Here is a 23,019-nt window from a genome sequence, read left to right on the forward strand (position 1 = left end):
TATGTGTCTTAAAAAACATTATTTGTTCAAATTAATAAACTCCAGCACTTCCTGGTCCCAGAAAGCTGCAGCTAGTACCAGGCTGATGATATTTAGAAAGTGGAGGTACTGTCTGAAGCATAACACTTTAAGAGCTGCTCCTCTCTCACTGTCTACAATCCAGGAGGACACCAAAAGCTGTTGGGAAGGACATATGTATAAACTCTAAAAGATGTAAATTTTTCCGTGGTGGATGCTGAACTATCAGCCATCTATACCCAGAATGTGAATTTTCTTTGTTGTTATGGTCAGCAACGGAAAGAACAGACACACTCCAACATTTTACATTCTGTCAGTAGTAAATGTCTCAAACAAAGCATTTGTAAGAAGTTACACACCACACTCTACTGTTGTTTAAAAAAAATAGGCTCCCTTTCATCCTAAGGTCATTTTCGATTTCAAAACATAGATGTTGGAAATTTATATTCATAACATATAAGAAGACTCTGAAATTTGAGGAGACAGATCTTGGGCCAGATTCTCAGCTGGTGTGAATGGCATAGCTTCAGAAGCTATACTGATTTACACCAGCTGAGGATCTAGCCCCTCATCTGAATCTAATGTAATAATGGATGTTCTGAAAACATGTTTTATAAATGAATGCATTAAGGCTAGAAACAGGATCATGATTAAGGCTGTGTTTTAGCCACGAGTATTTTAAGTAAAACTCACGGACAGGTCACAGGCAATAAACAAAAAGTCACGTCCCCATGACCTGTCTATGACTTTTACTAAAAATACCCATGACTAAATCTCACCTACTGGGAGGGGGGGTGCTCCTGAAGACTGCTGCAGGGGGGGAGGACAGAGCAGGGTGATGCTGCTGTGGGGGGGGGGAGGGGTGTGGCCAGGGGCCCCGCCACCGCTGGTCCCAGACTGGTGCTCCAGGGACCAGCTGCCTGGAGCTGCCAGAGCAGTGGCTGGTGATGTTGGCTCCTGGGCTTCCCCAGCTGTTGGGGTGGTCCTGGGGTCAGCTGCACCAGCGCTGCAAAATTCAGGGAAGTCACGGAAACTGTGACTTTCGTGAATGATTTGCAGCCTTAATTATGATTCACTTATAATGACATTCTAGTATAGCGTTTCCTTATTAAACTACCACATACTTGGCTTTTGTTTCTTTAATAGAGCACCATGTTCAGCAATTTGTTTCTGCAACATTTCTTTTTCCTGCTTTAGCTGTTTACAGGATTTCATCCATATCTCCATTTTACTACAAGCAAATTCATTTCGCTTCTTCAGTTGAACTATACACTTCAGATTGTCCACCTATAAAATAAAAATATTATTTTTAGTTGCTAACAGGAAACTCCATTCTTCTGTCTAAGCATTATATGCTCACTAATGACATCTCATCTGCCAGTAAAAGTTCAGTGCAACTAAAAAAACCAGACAAAAGTTATAATATGAATTTGTACAGTAGAGTTCACTTAGTAATATACAATTGAATTATAGGTTTCAGAGTAGCAGCCGTGTTAGTCTGTATTCGCAAAAAGAAAAGGAGGACTTGTGGCACCTTAGAGAGTAACAGATTTATTTGAGCATAAGCTTTCGTGAGCTACAGCTCACTTCATCGGATGCATTCAGTGGAAAATACAGCTTATGCTCAAATAAATCTGTTAGTCTCTAAGGTGCCACAAGTACTTCTTTTCTTTTAATTGAATTATAGCAGCTTCTAATTCCAACAGAGAAACATTAAAGCCATGTTTATTGGAAAGCTACGCGTGTAGATTTCCTTGATAGAGAAATAATAATTAAATATAATATTTGAAATAAACAAATGACAAAACCCAGCTGAAAAGCACATGGTCCAGGCAGGTTTGTCCACCCTATGTGCATTGGAATGCCAAAATAAATGAATGGTGGATATCTAGCAGCCTCATAAAATACACCTCAGGATACGTAAATATCAAGCACAGTGCTCCATTAGCTGGGCATGGAGTGAGTACTGTAACTCAGTGCCTGCTTGCCACAATATCAGCTCCACAGTGTGCTACATGAGTGCTTTTTGATGTGTTTATTTCTGAAGTGAGAGCACAGAACTACAGTCCGTCATTCACCACAAATGGAAGTAGAAAAAGACTGCACGCTAGAAAATACAGAGGGAATTGATAAGAAAAATTCAGCTAGATGGACAGGTTTAAAAACTTTACCCCTTCTGATTGGCAGTAAACACCCAACCTATGTGCGTTACAAGTAAAACTTCATACAGTCCTTATCAGTTTTTTTTTTTGCAATGACGTGGAATTGTTCACACTCCTATCTAAATTATTAGCAAAAATAGTGCTGTCATAAGAAGAATCACTAAATAATTTAGATGGAAATTCTGCATACATCAGGACTGATATGCTCGCACAAAGTGAGTGTGACATAATGAAACACTATTTAAAGACAATAGGGGCATGTCTACACTGGAAAGTTTCATAAGGTATTAATTAATGTGTTAATTAACATGATGTTACAACATGCAGTGTCGACACTGCACTGTTATGTTTAATATCACATCAGTCAGTTATGGTTAACCTTAGGGGCAGAGTGAAAAATGTTAAACACGGTGTAATTTTCAAGTACAAACCTTGGCAAATAAGGTATCTTCATTTTAGTTGGTGAAATTAAGGCAGAGTCAAAGCCAGAGGTCAGCTCAGGAGCTCTTTACTTCCAGTTCTGTGCTTATACCATTATACTATGCCTCTTTCTAGATACTACATTGCAATTTAGTTTGAAAGTCAAAAATTAAACAGCTTATAGGGAAAACACATACCTTAATTTTCTTAAGTTCTTCTATTGTCTGGTTAGCATCTTTCAGAGAATTATTTAATTCCTCTTTACTTGACTTCAAGAGCTCCATTTCCAACTTTTGTTCACTCAGACACTGCTCCAATGAATTCAATTTCTCTTGACAGGCCTGAATTTCTACTTCATTCTATAGGCAAATAAATAGATAACAAGTACAATTTTTAAAAGGCCCCCTACAGAATACTACACAGAAAATGTACTTATTGTCTGCAGGAGCTTTGCAGTAAGCTTGCATAATATAAATATTTATTTTGAATTTAAAATGGGAAAGACCAATTTGCTTTATGTGTAAAACTGGAAGAATTCTACAATATTTTAAAAAGAATAGTTTACTAGAATTCTTGTTTAAAAACAAAAACAATGTTTTTAATTCATAGGAATGAAAAGAATAAAAAGACACACAGAATTTCAAATGGGTTATTTATTACAAGAACTAGGGCACTGAGTATCTGAAAAGCTTCCAGGTACACATTTTTGCAGATAAGCAGACAACTCTTTCAAAAGGAGAAAGGAGGACTTTTTAATGACTATTGAGTAAATATATATTCTGAAGTGTTGTTAAGCCTTGTATTTTTCAGTACAATTTGTAAAGTATAACTATTTTGAAAAATCTATAGAACTAAGTTACAGTAACGTTCAGTGTGACTTAAGCTCACAAAAGCCAAACATTACACTTAAAGATGAGAAGAGATCCTTAAACAAATCAAAGCGTTGTACAACACTGGCAGTTCTAACAGATCATGCTTTTTCTTGTTTTCATAGGTTCAGACCAATCATTCATATTTTACTAGCTTTTCTGTATGGGATCTATATGGGCTCTCTGTAAGACCAAACAGTTAAAAGTTGTGTTAGCATTCCTACTAAAAGCCTCCAATTCTTGCATTACTAAGCTAAATGTAGAAATACTACTCCTCAAGGTTCTCCCTTCTATTTGCTCTCATTTCTCCAGCTGCCTCTCAAATCTTCTGCTTGGATGCCACACAGGCTCCAGCTCAGTCTCTTCAAATCTGAAGTTCTTGGGTCAGATTCTGCTGCCCTGCACCTTGTGTTGTCATTTACCCCACTGCAAAGTTACTTTACACTGGTGTAGATGACTACCACACAATGCAGCACACAGAGAATCTGGCCCTTTATATATTTGCTATTAATTAATTTTCACCACATTCCACCTCTGTCACCTCTGATACAATGGGACACCTACTTCACAGAGATGTTTTGTGGCTTAAATAATTGTTTGTGAAACAATGAAATCCTAGGATAGAAGGACTAGTATTATTACTATTACTATTATTATTATTACTAGTATTATTATTATATTAGTATTATGACCGCTATCCTGTCACCTTCAACTCTTTTCTTTCCCTCATATTCAGTCTCTTCTCAAATCCTGCCACGTCCTCCTTTTAATCACACTTGACTCTTTCCTCACAATCCCCAATGCTGTAACCTTTGTCTTTACCTAGATTACCATAATATTAGACCCACTCTAACAAGCCCTTCCTCCCTGGAATAGTCCCAGTGAAGATGTGTGAACACAGCACTCAAAGTATTAAGTTTATGACAGACTATACACATTCATTTTTCCCCACAGTAATTATCGGAAGTAAGTGCTTTGAAATACTATAGCAAAGACAACCTCTTTTTAGGGGATATTATATACACATAAGTTGTTTGCTGAATATTCAAATCTTCCTTAAGATCCCCTGTCATAAATACAAAGGGAAGGGTAAACCCCTTTAAAATCCGTCCTGGCCAGAGGAAAAATCCTCTCACCTGTAAAGGGTTAAGAAGCTAAAGGTAACCTCGCTGGCACCTGACCAAAATGACCAATGAGGAGACAAGATATTTTCAAAAGCTGGGAGGAGGGAGAGAAACAAAGGGTCTGTGTCTGTCGGTATGCTGCTTTTGCCGGGGATAGACCAGGAATGGAGTCTTAGAACTTTAGTAAGTAATCTAGCTAGGTATGTGTTAGATTATGATTTCTTTAAATGGCTGAGAAAAGAATTGTGCTGAATAGAATGACTATTTCTGAGTGTGTGTCTTTTTTGTAACTTAAGGTTTTGCCTAGAGGGATTCTCTATGTTTTGAATCTAATTACCCTGTAAGGTATCTACCATCCTGATTTTACAGAGGTGATTCGTTTACTTCTATTTCTATTACAAGTCTTCTTATAAGAAAACTGAATGCTTTTTCATTGTTCTCAGATCCAAGGGTTTGGGTCTGTGGTCACCTATGCAAATTGGTGAAGATTTTTTCCAAACCTTTCCCAGGAAGTGGGGTGCAAGGGTTGGGAGGATTTTTGGGGGAAAGACGTGTCCAAACTATGTTTCCCAGTAAACCCAGTTAGAGTTTGGTGGTGGCAGTGGATATTCCAAGGACAAAGGATAAAATTAATTTGTACCTTGGGGAAGTTTTAACTTAAGCTGGTAAAAGTAAGCTTAGGAGGTTTTCATGCAGGTCCCCACATCTGTACCCTAGAGTTCAGAGTGGGGGAGGAACCTTGACATCCCCCGTGCCCTTTTCTTGTTTGCTTTACCTTTCTGTTTGCTTCTGCCAGAAAAGCCTGATGATTTTTCTCCACTTGAAGAAGTCTGCTTTGATATTCGGATATTTCTCTTTCGATTTCTCTCTTTTTTTCCTCCAGCTCTTTCTGAACCCCATCCAAACTCTTATTTGGTTCATTTTTTTCTGAAGTAGTTGGATCCAGTTGAATCTACAAACAAAAGTTGCTCAGTCTTTGGTAATTACATTTTTATAGATTGGGAAATAGCTGACATATTAGACAATTTGGCTTTGCATCTGGAAAAATCTTTAAATGTCAAAAACTGACAAGGTAAGAGAAAACTATTTAACGGCTGTATAAGTACAGTACTGTAGTCCCAGACTCAAACTTTTTAAACACAAAACAGTAGCATACAAGATTACAGAGAAGATGGGCCTCTGTCATTTACAAAGGCATTTTAGCTCTGGTTTGTACAAGAAGCTTCATCCCACAAATGATGTTAGCATTAAAGCCAAAGCTAACTTCACAACATATACAGCAATTGTTCCTACTGAGAATGTTCTGAGAAGTTCAGGGTCATTAGTCTCACCATGACAAAGATGTTGCAACAATCTGAAGTATTTAAGCTGTCTATTTTTGTGACTATTCTGTGGACATATTAGGATATAGAGAGTTAATTCTGGGTCTGATTCCTAAAAGTCACACTGAAATTCAGGGCAAAACATTTATTGACATCCAGGAACAGGCCCATAGCCATGTAGTTTTGCACACGGTTTCTGCAGCTAACATGCCTCTTTAAATTAGAAGCAATGGTTACATAAACAAAAGCAAGGCTGCACTTCATATGATTTGTAAGACATCAAATGTGGAGAATGAAATATGAGCACTTTAGAATAAGAGGCTTAAATATGAACCTAGATTTTATCTACCCTAGAGAGAGCTGTCAAAAAGTTTATTTTTAAAAAATAAGTACTTGAGAAACATTATACTTGTTATCAAATTGATCTCAGATACTCCGCTCATGGAAGACATATAAATGCCTGAAATAGAGAAGAGCCCTTTGTCATAGCAGCCTTTCCAGGCTGACATCCTGAGGCCTCCCATTTCATAGATAGATAGATAGATATCTAGGCCAGAAGGGACCATTATGATCATCTAGTCTGACCTCCTGCACAACGCAGGCCACAGAATTTCACCCACCACTCCTAAAAAAGACCTCACACCTATATCTGTGCTATTGAAGTCCTCAAATTGTAGTTTGAAGACCTCAAGGAGCAGAGAATCCTCCAGCAAGTGACCCGTGCCCCATGCTACAGAGGAAGGCGAAAAACCTCCAGGGCCTTCCAATCTGCCCTGGAGGAAAATTCCTTCCCGACCCCAAATATGGCGATCAGCTAAACCCTGAGCATATGGGCAAGATTCATCAGCCAGATACTACAGAAAATTCTTTCCCGGGTAACTTGGATCTTACCCCATCTAAAAACCCATCACAGGCCATTGGGCCTATTTACCATGAATATTTAATTACCAAAACCATGTTATCCCATCATACCATCTCCTCCATAAACTTATCGAGTTTAATCTTAAAGCAAGATAGATCTTTTGCCCCCACTACTTCCCTCGGAAGGCTATTCCAAAACTTCACTCCTCTGATGGTTAGAAACCTTCATCTAATTTCTAATCTAAATTTCCTAGTGGCCAGTTTATATCCATTTGTTCTTGTGTCCACATCGGTACTGAGTTTAAATAATTCCTCTCCCTCTCTGGTATTTATCCCTCTGATATATTTATAGAGAGCAATCATATCTCCCCTCAACCTTCTTTTAGTTAGGCTAAACAAGCCAAGCTCCCTGAGTCTCCTTTCATAAGACAAGTTTTCCATTCCTCGGATCATCCTAGTAGCCCTTCTCTGTACCTGTTCCAGTTTGAATTCATCCTTCTTAAACATGGGAAACCAGAACTGCACACAGTATTCCAGGTGAGGTCTCACCAGTGCCTTATATAACGGTACTAAAACCTCCTTATCCCTACTGGAAATACCTCTCCTGATACATCCCAAGACGACATTAGCTTTTTTCACAGCCATATCACATTGGCAGCTCATAGTCATCCTATGATCAACCAATACTCCAAGGTCCTTTTCCTCCTCCGTTACTTCTAGTTGATGCGTCCCTAGCTTATAACTAAAATTCTTGTTATTAATCCCTAAATGCATGACCGTACACTTCTCACTATTAAATTTCATCCTATTCCTATTACTCCAGTTTACAAGGTCATCCAGATCCTCCTGTAGGGTATCCCTGTCCTTCTCTAAATTAGCAATACCTCCCAGCTTTGTATCATCTGCAAACTTTATTAGCACACTCCCACTTTTTGTGCCCAGGTCAGTAATAAAAAGATTAAATAAGATTGGTCCCAAAACTGATCCTTGAGGAACTCCACTGGTAACCTCCCTCCAACTTGACAGTTCACCTTTCAGTAGGACCCGTTGTAGTCTCCCCTTTAACCAATTCCCTATCCACCTTTCAATTTTCCTATTGATGCCCATCTTATCCAATTTAACTAATAATTCCCCATGTGGCACAGTATCAAACGCCTTACTAAAATCTAAGTAAATTAGATCCACTGCGTTTCCTTTATCTAAAAAATCTGTTACTCTCTCAAAGAAGGAGATCAGGTTGGTTTGGCACGATCTACCTTTTGTAAAACCATGTTGTATTTTGTCCCATTTACCATTGACTTCAATGTCCTTAACTACCTTCTCCTTCAAAATTTTTTCCAAGACCTTTCCAGTGGAACAGTTTTCAAATACAAAGTATGAAGGAAAGGGAAAGAACAGTGAGCTCATCTTCATTCTGTATTAGAGGAGAATATTAACAGAGTATTAAATTTCCTAAAATGTTGGAGCCAGAACCTCAGTTGCTTTAAACTGGCAGAGATCCATGGACTTCAATGAAGATACACAGATTTACACCAGCTGAGCATCTGGCCCTCAAACTTGGAAAAGTCAATTCCTCATACAGTAACGAACTTGGCTGTTTTCCCTCTGTTCCTGAAGATTATTCATCTTTCTGACTGCTTTTTCCGCAGACTACCTTTACTCCCCTCCCCCCCCCCCCCGTGTCCCCCAATGTTAATTTCATTGTCCTTTCTCCTCTTCCCTTCTCAGGGAAGAGAAAGATTCTGGCATTACACTTACTCTTCCTCACGCGCTCTCTCCTGTTTCTCTAGCTCTGAGTCATCTCTCCACAGCCTAGTGGCAGTCTCCAGCTCTATAACCCTCCCGGAATACCTTGATCCAGGATACATTTTAAAAGGGACATTTGTTAAATAGGCAATAAGAATCTGATTCAAAGCCCAATGAAGTCAATAGGAGTCTTCCCATCGACTTCCATGGACTCTGACTTGCGCCCTAAAGCTGCCAACGATACCACATATACAAAAACCCTAAATACAAAACACACACAGCTTTCAGTAGGTCTGTGGGTATAGGCAAACAAACACCTACATTGCATACACATTACCTGGTAAGTGAATGCATATCTGTTAGTGCATACACCCAAAATCTTCGTAGACTTGCAAGTGCACACATACAATCTTATGGCTTTTCTACATTGAGGAATTAATTCAGATTATGGTAGGGTATGAATTTATAGTGGCATAGTTATTCCTGATTAACTCCCTGCAAGGATGATCTTATTCCAGAGTAAAAGTATCCACATAGGGAGTTAATCACAAATAGCTATTATAGAACAACTCAGTGTGAGACAAACATTCACTGAAAATCAGACCTATTGTTTCCACAGCACCACAAATTGTCGTCAGTGATTACTGTACAACCCTCAGTTTAAACTCGTCTGGACTTTAATTTGTCAAGGAAGCGGTCAGCCCAGAGGACTTTCTATCTCCATTCTTACAAAGAGGGCTGTACAATAGCTTAAATTGAATTACCTTTTCAACAAGAGCATTTTTTTCAGACAGTGTGGACTCCAGCTCCTTTTCAAGATCTTTATGAGTTGCTTTTAGATTTTCTAGGATAGTCTGCAAAATTTCATTATTAGATAGACGTTGAACCTTCTGCTTCAATTCAGCTATCAAATTCTGCAGCCCTTCTTTTTCCTGCTTCCAGCATTCACGTTCACTTTCCGCATGTGACAGCTGTACAGAAAGCTGCTCTACATTTTTAATCTTCTTTTGTAGCGCACCATTTTCTTGGATCTTCTCATCCAGGGTTTGTTTACAGTCTGCAAGTTCCTGTACAAATGCTTCCAGTGATTGTTCTAGTTTGGTACTGATGTTTCTTACTTCCTGAAGTTCTAGTAATAGTTGTGTTTTATCATGTTCAAGACAACCCACTTGATAAATTAAGTCTTGTTCTTTTGCCTTACAAATTTCTAGTTCATTGAAAGAAAGCTTTATTTCCTCACTTGCATTTTTCAGCTGAGATTTTATCAATACCGTGACATTTTCAGACTCTTCTTTAATTTGCATATTTTCTTTCTCCTTTTCTTCCAGCAGTCTTACAATGTTAGAGTTAGAAGATTCTAATTCAGATATCTTTTCTTGCTTTTCTTGTAGTTCTTTAGTCAAACCTTCTTTTTCTGACCTGAAGGCACTGACTGCTAATTCTAAACTTTTCAACCTTTCAGCCATCTCTTCCATCTTAATTTTTAATGTTTCTGTCTCTGTGTTAGCAGTCTCTGCCTGAAGAATTGCACCTTCTAGATTTTCTTCTGACATCTGCAATTCTCTTTCAAGCTTCTCAGTTTTGTCCAGAAGAAAGTCTGCTTTCCGTTCACTCTCTTTCAGTTTTTCAACTGTGTGGCGCTTTTTCTTCTCATCAGATTCTATTTTCATTTTCAACTTCTCAATTCCGTATCGCAGTTGATCCACCTCTTCTTGTGTTGAGTTCAGTCTAGCAGCAAGTTCGCCCTTTTCAATTAATGAGCCTTCCAAAGTTTTGGAAAGCTTAGAGTTTTCCATTTCTGATTCACTTAACTTAGTCTGCAACATTTCAGGCTCCCCTAGAATCAATTTTTTTTCCTCCTCCAGATCCTGCATTTGGTTTTGCAACTTTTCTTTTTCTAATGTGAGAACCTCTGCATCCTTTTCCACATTCTGCAATTGCTGCACAAGATAGTCTTTTTCCCTTGATAACTGATCTACATCAGATTTTGTGGTCTGAAGCAGTTTGGTTTGTGTCTTAGCTTCAGCCTCTAATATCCTGATAAATTCAGTAGCATCTACTTTATTTGACTCTAGCTCTTTTATTTTCTCCTGCAGTGTTTGATACAATTGATCCAACTCCTCTTTGTTCTCTGACAAAATGCTCAGTTCTTGACTGAGTTGGTTTCTCTCCCTTGTGATTACAGCAAGTTGCTCTTGAAGAGTTGAAATAGTTTTCAGTTTATTTTCACTGTCTTTTTCTAACTGCTGATTTTTTCTCTCAAGTTCCTCTATGTTACCTTCTATGGACAGGGCATGGTTCTCAATGTTCTCTTTCTCAGATTTTGTTCTCCTCAATTCGTTTTCAGACTGAAGGAACTTCTCATGCCAGTCTCCTTTGGTCATTTCTAAGTCCTCCAGCATGTCTGTTACATCAGATAATCTAACTTTGTACACGTCCAGGTCAGACTTTGCTTTGTCAAGTTCTTTTTCTAGAATCATAACTTTATAAGCTATCTGGTGCTTATCAAAAGAAACAGATTCAAGTTTCTCATTTAAGTCCGAGTTTTCTTTTTTAAGTACTAGAACTGTTTTTTCTAGTTCTGCATAAGCAGTTACCTTTGCAGTTAGTTCTGTATGCTGCAAATCCAACCTTGAGTTTAATTCTTTGATTTCCATGAGCAGAGCATCAACCTTTTTATTGCTTTCTTCTATGCCATGGAGCAGCTTCAGGTTTTCACTAGATGTCTGCTTTATCTGTAGCTGAAGAGTTTCAATTGTTACCTGATTTTCCAAGAAATCCAGAGGTGTTAGAGATATGTTGTGATTGGAAAATGATGATTCACTGTGGCAGTCTGTCTTTTTCTCCGATGTATTTCTATATTCAGTCTCAGAGATCAGTTTTGCTGGACATTCTTCTGCAGATCTTGCTTCCGTGACCTCAGCTACATTTTCACATTCAGAGTTCTTTTCTATAGTAATTTGTTCACATAGTCTTATCTCAGGTTTCTCTCGCTTGGGTGCCAAGTTTTCATTAGGCAAACTATGCACTTGCAACGGATGCACGCCGTTATTTTCTTGTTCATTAGGAGAAGTCTGCAATTAGTAAAAATCAGTGAAAAACAAGAGTGAGTCTACAAAGAACACAGAGAAATTTCTTACCTGGTAATTTTCCGCTAGCAACTTCTCTTGTTCCTAACAAATCGGTAATGTCACTCACCTGTGCAATTTGATCCAGTATTGTTGCTGGAGGCTACAGGATCAAGTCTCACCCTTCAACTCAGGCCATTACAAGAGTTATTCTAAAGATATAGGAAAACTCTCGCAAACTATAACTAACCTTAAGACAACCTGAAATTATAATAACTAATCTTAAAATGATTATATATTTAAATCTCCCTTTAGAAAAAATATTCCAATTTTTTATAAATTGTGTCATGTTCATTTATCAGATAAGGACAGTGGGCTGAATGAAGAGATGCTACTAGTAGAAAGAAAATGATCAGGTAAGAAATTTCTAGGGCTGTCGATTAATCGTAGTTAACTCACACGATTAAATTTAAAAAATTAATCACGATCAATCACAGTTTTAATTGCACTGTTAAACAATAGAACACCAATTGAAATGTATTAAATATTTTTGGATGTTTTTCTACATTTTCAAATATATTGATTTCAATTACAACACAGAATACGAAGTGTACAGTGCTCACTTTACATTATTTTATTACAAATATTTGCACTGTATAAATGATAAACAAAAAATAGTATTTTTCAATTACCTCATACAAGTATCGTAATGCAATCTCTTTATCGTGAAGTGCAACTAACAAATGTAGATTTTTTTTGTTACATAGCTGCACTCAAAAACAAAACAATGTAAAACTTTAGAACCTACAAGTCCACTCAGTCCTACTTCTTGTTCAGCCAATGGCTTACACAAACAAGTTTGTTTACATTTACGGGAGATACTGCTGCCTGCTTCTTATTTACAATGTCACCTGAAAGTGAAAACAGGTGTTTGCGTGGCACTTTTGTAGCCAGCCTTGCACGGTATTTATGTGCCAGATATGCTAAACATTTGTGTGCCCCTTCATGCTTCAGCCACCTGTAGCAGGGTGGTCACCTGCTCCTGCCCTTAGGGGCTTAAAACAGTCCAGGAGAGGGTTGTGGCGGGGGGCAAGCAGCTCCTGGGCTGATTGGGGAAGCAGCCTCAGTTGTGGCCACGCCCCAATCAGAGTTCAGCTGGCCCTCATAAGAGGGCAGTGGGCTAAGAGCTTGCTCTCTCTGCCTTTAGAGGGAGAAGGGCCTGGCCGCTGGGGAGCATACCTATGTACCTAAGGTGGAGCAGGGCTGGGGGAAGGAAAGAGGAGGTGGGGAGCTCCAGCCTGGAAACCCCCCAGGCTGTGGCCTAGTATAAGGCCGAATAGGTACTGGGGTTGCAGGGGACAGCCCAAGGGTAGGCAGAGGCAGCAGGTCCAACCCCCCCCCCTTGCCTGTGATAAGTGGTTTGTACACTGCAGTCTGCCCCAGTGTGCGGGGGCTAGATGGTGACTGGCAGTAGCCAAAGACTGAGGCGAGGTAGGGATAGTGGGTGGGGGTTCCCCGGGGAGGGGATACCCAGAGACTGTGGGGGTACTGCTAGGGGGCAGCACCCTGGGTAAAAGGGGCACCGGGGTCCAGGATGGACACGGGGGCCAGTGGCACGTGGGACAACGGCCTGCAGAGGGCGCTCCGGAGGCTGGAAGAGCTAATTCCCTGAGAGACCAGCAGGAGGTGCCACAGGGGTGAGTCTCGCTCTGTGACACCACTATTCTGGAGGACATGCTTCCACGCTGATGATGTTTGTTAAAAATATAGTGCATTAATTAAATTTGTGACTGAACATCTTGGGGAAGAATTGTATGTCCCCTGCTCTGTTTTAGCCACATTCTGCCATATATTTCTTGTTATAGCAGTCTCGGATGATGACCCAGCACATGTTGTTTGATTTACAAACACTGTCACTGCAGATTTGACAAAAATGCAACGAAGGTACCAATGTGAGATTTCTAAAAATAGCTACAGCACTTGACCCAAGGTTTAAGAATATGAAGTGCCGTCCAAAATCTGAGAGAGACTAGGTGTGGAGCATGCTTTCAGAAGTCTTAAAAGAGCAACACTCTGATGCAGAAACTACAGCACCCGAACCACCAAAAAAGAAAAATCAACCTTCTACTGGTGGCATCTGACTTAGAGGATGAAAATGAATATGCGTCAGATCATTACTGAGCAGAACCTATCATCAGCATGGATGCACATCCTTTGGAATGGTGGTTGAAGCATGAAGGGAGATATGAATCTTCAGCGCATCTGGTACGTAAATACCTTGCAACGCTGGCTACAACAGTGCCATGCGAATGCCTGTTTTCACTTTCACGTGACATTGTAAACAAGAAGTGGGCAGCATTATCTCCTGAAAATGTAAACAAACTTGTTTCTCTGAGTGACTGGCTGAACAAGAAGTAGGACTGGGTGAACTTGTAGGCTCTAAAGTTCGACATTAAAAAAAAACAATGCAGTCTTTTGTACATAATTCTACATTTTTAAGTTCAACTTTCATGATAAAGAGAGTGCTATTATTAAGCACTATTATTAACAGCGTGATTAATTTTTTTAGTCGCTTGACAAGCCCTTGAAATTTCTCATTATGCTGAAGAACTTCTCTTCATTCATCACAAATGGGAAATAGCAAGCAGTGATTCACAGAAGTGTGTGTGGGAGGGAAAAAGGATAAATCAGAATTTTCAGTTTTGTTAGAATAGGACAGAATTAGGAGTTCACCCCATATAAAGCAAAAGCTTCATATTGAAGGAATTATTTCGGAATCAACCAAGGAGCAACCTACAAAAGGATGCCTCTGCAGAGAAATGGGAACCTACTTTGCAAATCTTCCTCAGATGACGCTGATACTTTTGTCCCACAATACCATTAGGGACCTTAGGGAGAGAGCCTTGATTCACTCAGTGAATGGTTTCTCAAATGCCTAGGGTGCCAACTAGTGAAGGATTTTAATATCTTGTCTGTAGCAACTTTGAAACCCCCAGGTCCTGCATTTTGGATGTCAAGAGATGATGAAGTGTACCCTGACATACTGAAAAACTGTACAGCACAAGTTGTGAGGTTGAGAAAGCTGGATGCTCTTTTTTCTGAGTGAGGGACCATAACCCTGGGGTCATCTTGCCTTCCAGGTATGCTCTTCACTATGTGAGATTTGTTCCTGTAGCAATCATCCAAGGGCCAAAGTGAAAACTGGGTTGGCTTAAAGTATGTTGCTTGTACTTACCTGCCCCAAAAGAGACATTTGGACAGGATATGAGAATGACATGTCCACAAAAGGAATTTCTGGAGGCACATTGTGAAATCCCACTCAGAAGATAGTACCAATGCATGGCATCAGCAAACCTGGTCACTGGAGAAGGCTGGCTACAGGGTGACTGCTGCCAGGATACAACTGATGAGATGAAGTTTTGGGTCTTCGTAAATCTTTACCATAGTGGTAAATTTATAGTCAAAGCCATGCCTATTTTTAACCTGGTTTAACATCTAGTTTTAACTGGAAATGATGATCTCAAAGGAGGAAAGTATGAGAAACTAGATAGTTTATTATAGAGGTTTTTTTCAAGACACTGGTTTCCAGTGCTGAGAGTCATCTGGATCTGGGGTTTTTTTCTGTGTGGTGGTGTACATGGGGTACTTCCCCCAATTGTTTACAGAAGTGAGGTAGCGTAATCATCCTGATCTGGGGATTTCTCAACTAAGGAGGGATACTGAGACAAATGCTGATTGTTAGAATAGCCTGCTAGATGGCCCCAGGCGCTTGAAACGGTTCTGTCTACACCCTCAGGCTGGCCAGGCAAGAACCCAGGTAAGTACTTCCAAAGAAAATTAGTACCACTTGGGGCTTTTTACTCAGTAAAGCAGGAGCCATTTTGAACATGGGAAGGGATTTCTCCTTGACGCCTCTGTAATCCTGTGATGGTGCAGGTACATAAGGAATGGAATTCTTAAGTGCCTCTGTTCTGGGCACACACTGTCTGAAAGCTCCTTAGACTTCAACGCTGAGCAAGCCTATGGAGAGGAGGAGGAGACTCCAAACTCCTTTCCCTGGTAAAGCGTGCGTCCTTGACCTGATAGATGGACAGGAACAATTCCCACTCCATTGTGACCTAAAATTTGGGGCCCCTTCCCTGGTTGAAAGAGGGTCCCAGGCTGAAAAGCAGAGATAAACAATTTACATTACCCTGCCACCTCAGACAGGGCTTCACAGAAGTAACGTGTCTCTGCATGCCCAGATATACTGCAGGGTAGGAGGGTTCAGTGACACTGATACAGAGCACTCCAGGAGACCCGTATATAGGAGAAAACTCCAGCAAACGCATCCTAAGAGTGGGAAGGCAAGAGAAAATGTTTAAAGCCTGATGTTTATACAACCTGCTCATTAATTATACATATGACTTCCTTACAAAGGGGACAATTCCTTTTGTCTTTTTGGGACCCAGAGCATATGGAGTATCCAAGTGTTATTCCTGAGCAGGCTATGTGGGGTTCTCATCAACTAGAGAATCCTCATTCTCCTCATCAAGCCTTCTCACAATGGAATCAGGGCTTCAAATAGGTGTGTTATGTGTGCATGCATGGCACTAGTACGTTGGTCCAACAGAGCCCCATCCCCTCACAGAGCAAGGATTGGTGGCTTGTAGCAGCAGAACATAGGTCACCCTCTAAGGCCTGGTCTACACGGGGGGGGGGGGGGGGGGGGGGGGGGGGGGCGGGGGAGGTATCACCGCTTTGTTACGAATGAGGAGAAAAGCTGGGCAGCAGAACAAACAAAATGTGCACATTTTACCATGTTTTCAAGTGTCCCGCTAAAGACCTCCTGTATCTTTGATAGCCAGAAGTTTATAAGATAACAGATTTAATAAGATTTCCATACTACTAATGAAGCAGTTATATCAAATGTTATATGAGAATAGATATTAAAAAGGACACAATTTAATATTTTTGCTCTTAAAAGCTTAAGTATAAAATGCCTTATTAAATGTCAGCAAAGGATACTGATATTGCTCTTATCCAGCATTGATAACAGAGACTGAAAATAACATGGCTTTGTTATTTTCTGTATTGTACCATTTCAACTAAGATATAGGACAAATCATTTTGAACAGTTTCCATTTTACCTAAGTGAACCTGGTTTTGGTTTTACTATAAATCAAATGAAAACAATGATGCACACAAAATTCCTTACTTACATCTTCAATATCTATGCATAGCAGGGAACGTGAACTTAAATCAAGGCCTTGTAGCTGGAGTCTTGCTACTTCTAGCTCCAGAGACAAGTGCTCAATCTGTTTCTTCTCTGCTGCCAGTTTATATTCCATCTCCATTGTCACATTACTCAGTTTTTGTTGCCACTGTTCATTGTCAGATATATTTTGCTTTCTGAGGTCATCTGATTCTTTCCTTTCAGAAATAATTAGTTGTTTTAGCTCTTGTATCTCATTTTTCATATTTTCACGAGACTGAAATTGCTCTTCAAAGCTCTTGATGGACTTTTCATATGTCTGACATATCATCTGAAGTTCTCTAATTTTACTCTCCAGATTAGATTTTCTATGTATAATGCTCTCTCTCTTTGCAATGAAGTCCAATGCCTGATCATTATGGGGCTCTTCAACTAAACTAATTTCTGTTTTATCTCCTAGAACAGATTCTTGAGAAATATTCAGCCAAATACTTTCTTCTCTCCATTTGCACAGATCGCTATCAAAGGACAACTCCAAAAGATTTGCTTCTGGAAAATATGGCATCTCATTAAGACATGATGGACAAAAGGTGGACTTGGTTTCCTCTAATTTAAATTCTCCATCTTTTTGGCGAGAAGTCACCTGCACTTCCACTGAATCAGCATTAACTTTATTCAGACTTGTTGACAATGCAGAATTTTCTGCCTTAAGAGTTTTAATACAGGACTGTAGCTCAGACACTTTGAAGATCATACTACAGTGTTGCTCATGTAAGATTTGATGCTCTCTTTGTAAAGAGAAAATTTTCTCTTTTACTTCAGCAAAGTGCATTTTAACTTCTTTGTTGGACAGTTTTAAATCTTCATAGTTATAGTTAGGTTCAGTACTACATTCCAGAGATTTGAAAGACATTTGCTCATTATCAAAGTGTATTCCTACTTCATTTTCAACATTCTGATCCATTAATTCATCAGGAAAAATAGCTTTTTCATCTTTTAATATTTTAACTTCACTCACTATTTTTTCTACCTCTTCTGCCATTTTATCAGCAGTGGTGCATTCAGTTTTTGAGTCATTAAGTTCGGATGTTAACACTAACTTTTCAATCTGCAGCATTTCACACATTTTCTCCAATTCATTTAGTCTGTTCATTGTCGTCTGTAAAGAGGATACTAGTTGGACATCATCATTCTGGCTTGTCGTCAGCTCATGAAGAGCCAAAGAGTACTTTTCATCTATTTCTCTTTTAGAGTTGACCTGGGAATCAGCATCAACAACAGACTCCACTGATTGGTCATTCTTATCCACCACTATAAGCTTAGGATCTGGAGTTTCCAATCCTTCTTTAATAGTTTGTAATTCTTGCTGCATCCTCTCTTTTTCCTTTTCACTTTCCTCAAGTTTTCTTTCCACACTTTTTAAAGCAGCCTCCAACTGCATTACCTGTGTGCTGTAGTTTTCTACAGAGACTTCTCTGTCCTCAAGATCCATCTGAAGTAGCTCAAGTTTAACTTGATATTTATTCAGCTCGTTCTCTTTTTCTTCCATGGACACACTCAACTGTTCTGATGTAGGCCTTCTGTCATGAACTAAGTCACACGCTAGAGATTCATTCTTTGTTTTTATTACCTTGCTCATTTGCTCATTCTCTTGAAGCAAGGCGTTATGTTCTTCTTGCATTTTGTTTTGTTCTGCCCTGACATTTAACATTTCCTGTCTCAAACAATCCAACTCAGCTGAAGATACATTTTGGATGTGAGCAATCTCAGATTGTTTAAATTGCAACTCTGACTGCACTTTCTCAAGTTCCTGAATCAAATCTTTATTTTTTCCCTCTAAGGACACTAGTTTAGAGAAGAATTCATTACGCTCATCCCTAAGCTGTTTCTCTTGTCGTTCTGATTCTGCTTTACTCTCCTGAAAGTGACTTTTTTGCTGTCTTAAAATGCCTTCTGTGTTGGCATTTTTTTCTTCCATTGATTTGTATTTTCCTTGTAGATCTACAAGTTCTTTTTCAATTTCTTCATATCTTTCTATGAGTGACAGTCTTTCCTCCTTGTGTCTTCTGGATAACTCAGAAATGCTTTCCTCTCTTTCCTTTAAACTATTAGAAAAAATTATGTTTGTTTCTAGTAAGTCTACTTTTTCTTGTTCTAAAGCCTTGTTAATGCCCTTAAGGGTTCCATTTTCTTCAGTAAGGTCCTCAATTTCTTTTTCACGTAAGGAAAGCATTGTAGACATGTCTTTTTTCTTGAAATTCCATGCGTCACACACAAGTTGTAGCTGCTTTACTGAATCCTCAAGCAATTTATTATTTATTTTTAAATCCCAAATCTCTGCTTGTTGAGTTTCTAATTCTTTGTTCAAAGTGTGCAATTGCTTGTCCTTTTCCTCAAGGGCAGCTAATGTTTTATCAACACAATCCTGCTGAGCAGAAGTATCCCCTTGCAAGTTACGAATATGGTTTTTAGTCTCTGTCACAAAACTTCCATGCATCTGTTCTGCTTCAACTAGCTTTTTTTCTGTCTCACCTTTGATTTCTACCAGCTTTTCATAGGGTTTCTGCAAAAGTGACTTAAACTGCTTTTGAGCCATTAATGAAATCTCAAGAGAAGAGACCTGATCTTGTAGGATTGACATATCCTGTCGATCATTTTTATCTGTTTCTAGGACAGCTTTTGCACAACGGTCTTCCCAATCCTCACTGATTGTTCCAGGTTCTCTCATTAATACATCTGTGATGGAATTTTTCACTGGAAGTTGTTCTTCACCACCCAAAACAGTCCTGCAATGTTTATTCTGTAAATGTAGTTCTCCGTCTTCTGTTACTTCAGAAATATCTTTTGATTTTACAAGATAGCAAATTTTCTCATATTTACCATGCAACTCATGATAACATTGATCCTTTTCCAGTACTTCATTTGCTGCTAACTGTAGCTTTTGTTCTAGAATTTCAACTTGGTTGGTGAGCGGAGATATTTTCCAGGTCATATTTTCTATTTCTTTCCGATATTTTTGATCTGAACATTCCACTTTTTGTTGAAGTTCATCATAAGATTTTTTCTGTACCTCTAGTTTTTCACTTTTATATTCCACCATGTCTCTGAGATTTTTAATCTCTAAACTATATTTTTCTTTCTCATTTACCATTATTCTGACAGTCTCACTACTTTCATTACTTTTAACTTGTTGAATCTTGAGAAAACTTTCCAAGTCATTAATTTTGCTCAGCAATTCTTCCTTTTCAGACTCAAGCTTATTCACAAGTTGTTCATTTTCATTTTTCCATTGAGAAAGAATAGTAAACTCCTTTTTTAGTTCTTCACATTCTTCCTCCTTTAATCCAACAACTTTCAGCAAGGCTTCTGATTCCTTCTCCATTTTACTTATCTTACTGTTTAGTTCCTCAGTATGGCTTTCTCTTTGCTTCAGCAGATGTTGAATGGAGTCTCGTTGCTTTTCCAGATCAGCTATAGCTAATTTCAATTTCTCCAAAGTGAGAGAGGCATCTTGTTTGTTGAGTTTCTCTTGGAGTATCTTTAGGTCTTCTTCCTGAGACAAACTCTTATCTATAGTAATAAAATAATTAAGTGGTTAATTTGTGAAAGCAAACTATGTCAAATATGCAATAGTAGCTTTTATGGGTAACACCATAAAATGGCAATATTGACATTTTTCAATTTTTCACCTAGCAATAAATTTTCTTAGAATTTCAGAATATAATTACATATGTGTTCCAAAACTGCCTTTATTCCCAAACCATGAAATTGTGTAGCTGAGACAATTTCAGCATTGCCAGAATTCAGTTTTGCAGAAAGAACATACTGCTGCTAGTCAAATTGCTCTATGCTTCACAGTTGTATCTCTGTTTCTACAGCCCATTTTTACTGAGGTCTGATGGCTTGTACTCTGAAACGCATGGTTGACAGGTAACAGTACCAGATGAAGAATTTTGGTGCCCTATTTGTCCATTTTCCCGTCTTCAAGATCCAGAATATATAAAAATAATCAAGGTGTTTGATGGACTGATTTATGAAGTAAAATTAAGAGATGCAGACAATACAAGAGATTTCCTGTATTGCAAAGAGAATTCTATTGAATAACACCAACTTACCATATAAAACAAGACCACGCATTCCCTTCCAACAGGACAAGGAAAATTCAATGTCTCCAAGACCCCAGAATTTGGCGATTCAAAGGGGGAAAAAAGGTATAACTAGAGAGGATAATCAGAGACTAATTAGAGAGGAAGAACTGTCCGGGGGTTAAAGGTGACAGCCTAGGACTCTGGGCACCCACATTCAGTTATGTTTCAATTAGGACAAGTTATTGTTGGTTGCAGTGCAGAGCTACAGCACAAACATCTTCTGACTTATTTTTTTGTTCATAACTATTCCCTCCAGAAAACTGAGATAATGCTATCTTTTGACACCTTACTAGAGGTAGAGTAAGAACCACAGATATAAGATAGTGAAAGCAAGAAAATGGACTTAGAAGGCATTACATTTTATTAGCTAGCCAAAAGTGCTGCCACATGCCAGAAATAAGATCAAAACACAAAGCAGTTATTTGGGTGGACTCATGGATTGGAAAGTGCAGAAATACTGATTAAAATGGGAGCAGGACTGGTTCCATAAATTTAATTTTGAAATCTCATTAAGTGAGGTTAGACTTCTACAGAGATAAGCAGGAGCAGTCTCCTTTTCAATGACTATTTAGCAGAATTACCGGTTCTCTTAAACCATAGTATGCAAAATGCATTTTCCCAACAAAATATACAAATGTAGGGAAAAGTCAAATTAGGGCTCAGCAGGTAATATTTCATCACATTTTAGCTTGATGGAGTCCATATTCAAGCTAAAGAATAATAATTTGAGGTGTATTTGTTTGCTTGGGATTTTAAAAACACAGGAGCACATTGTAGTATTTAATTTGCTGACCATATAGTTTTGTTTGGGACATATTTATTCCTCATTTTAAATACCTTTAAAACCATATAATTTTATGAGTTAGAATATCTGTATAAAAAAGTTCCATCTCAGTTTGGAAAGAAAATTGCATGTATTAGCTAAAAGTTAATTTAACTATATCACACAGTGGGAACTTTTTTCCCTTGGGTATGCTTCAAATCACCATTTATAATGAGGTTTACAGATCCTCCACGCTAAAGTAATGGTTTGTAATAGAATTTAATAGGTAGAAATCTGTAACTCACTTTTCATCTCTTCAGCATAATTCTGGCTCTCGTTTAGAAACTGTTTGGCTGTTTTTAGTTGTTCTTCCAGCTGATGGATTTCTCGTGACTTTTGATCAGACTGGCAGCGAAGAAGGTTTTTTTCCTTCTTCATTTCCTACAACAAAACATTAGTTACAAAACAGTTGATTAAGTCAATAAACTTAGAGTAGTGTAATGTGGTATACTACCCATCTGAGTCCCATAAAGACTCTGGAAAGTTGGGCCTTGGTTTCCGCTGGCACAGATCACAGCAGTACTTAAGTGGCTCAGGGTATGGAACTAGGGAGCTGCAACCAGTTCTCTGTTGCCTGCCCATAGCAGATCTTGACACCGGATAGAATCCAGCCCACAAAAACTGAGTCAGTGAAGTTAAGTGACTTGCCCAAAGCCACAGAGTGGAGTCAATTTCACTGCCAGTATCAGAACTCAGGAGAAGTTTCCAGTTCCAGCTCCTGTTCTCAGACCACCCATCTCTCAGTGTGGATGATTCAAATATATGAAATTGCTCGTCAGCAAGATAGATGTAAAGTATTATTAGTCAGTAATACCTGGGGGTTCAGGATAGTACATTTTCTAAGTATCTTTTTTCCAAATAAGTTAAGAAAAGTTAAAATACCCCATACAACTATGTCCTACCTGGGAACTTAAATAAAAGTTATTTCCTTCCACCCAAACTCCTGCATTGCTGGGTAACAGATGGCATGGCATTGGTGGGACTCTATTGGACGCAAGCCATCGTTTATTCATCTACTTACTACTAGCAGATGGGCACCAGTGCACAGAAGCCAAATTCAAGAAAAGGCAGGGTCTGGATGGAAAACAAATTAAAACCTTGCTGCACAGCAGGTCTGTATTTTCAGCTATTTAAACAAGTCACCCAAAGAACATAAATAAAACAGTGGCTGCTTCTAGTTATTTTCCTTTCCTCTCACAACTTCCTAGTCCAAAATATTCAACTGTTATACCAAAACACACACACACTCTCTGCTATCAATCAC

General features: G+C 38.8%; 1 protein-coding gene across 3 annotated transcripts in view; it reads right to left on the reverse strand.

Annotated features, from left to right (window-relative positions):
- The window catches only part of CENPF (centromere protein F), a 68,333-nt gene that overhangs the window by 4,666 nt on the left and 40,648 nt on the right, over nt 1-23,019 (reverse strand). For all 3 annotated transcript variants that reach the window (XM_084622236.1, XM_084622235.1, XM_084622237.1), the window contains 6 exons: nt 22,001-22,136; nt 16,792-20,354; nt 9,287-11,596; nt 5,369-5,545; nt 2,798-2,959; nt 1,143-1,305 (listed from right to left, as the gene is read on the reverse strand). In XM_084622236.1, coding sequence (XP_084478362.1) covers nt 1,143-1,305; nt 2,798-2,959; nt 5,369-5,545; nt 9,287-11,596; nt 16,792-20,354; nt 22,001-22,136 — 6,511 coding nt within the window. The remainder of the gene's footprint in view (nt 1-1,142; nt 1,306-2,797; nt 2,960-5,368; nt 5,546-9,286; nt 11,597-16,791; nt 20,355-22,000; nt 22,137-23,019) is intronic.

Source organism: Lepidochelys olivacea, assembly GCF_965140295.1.
Source record: "Lepidochelys olivacea isolate rLepOli2 genome assembly, chromosome: 3".
NCBI classification, from domain to species: domain Eukaryota; kingdom Metazoa; phylum Chordata; order Testudines; family Cheloniidae; genus Lepidochelys; species Lepidochelys olivacea.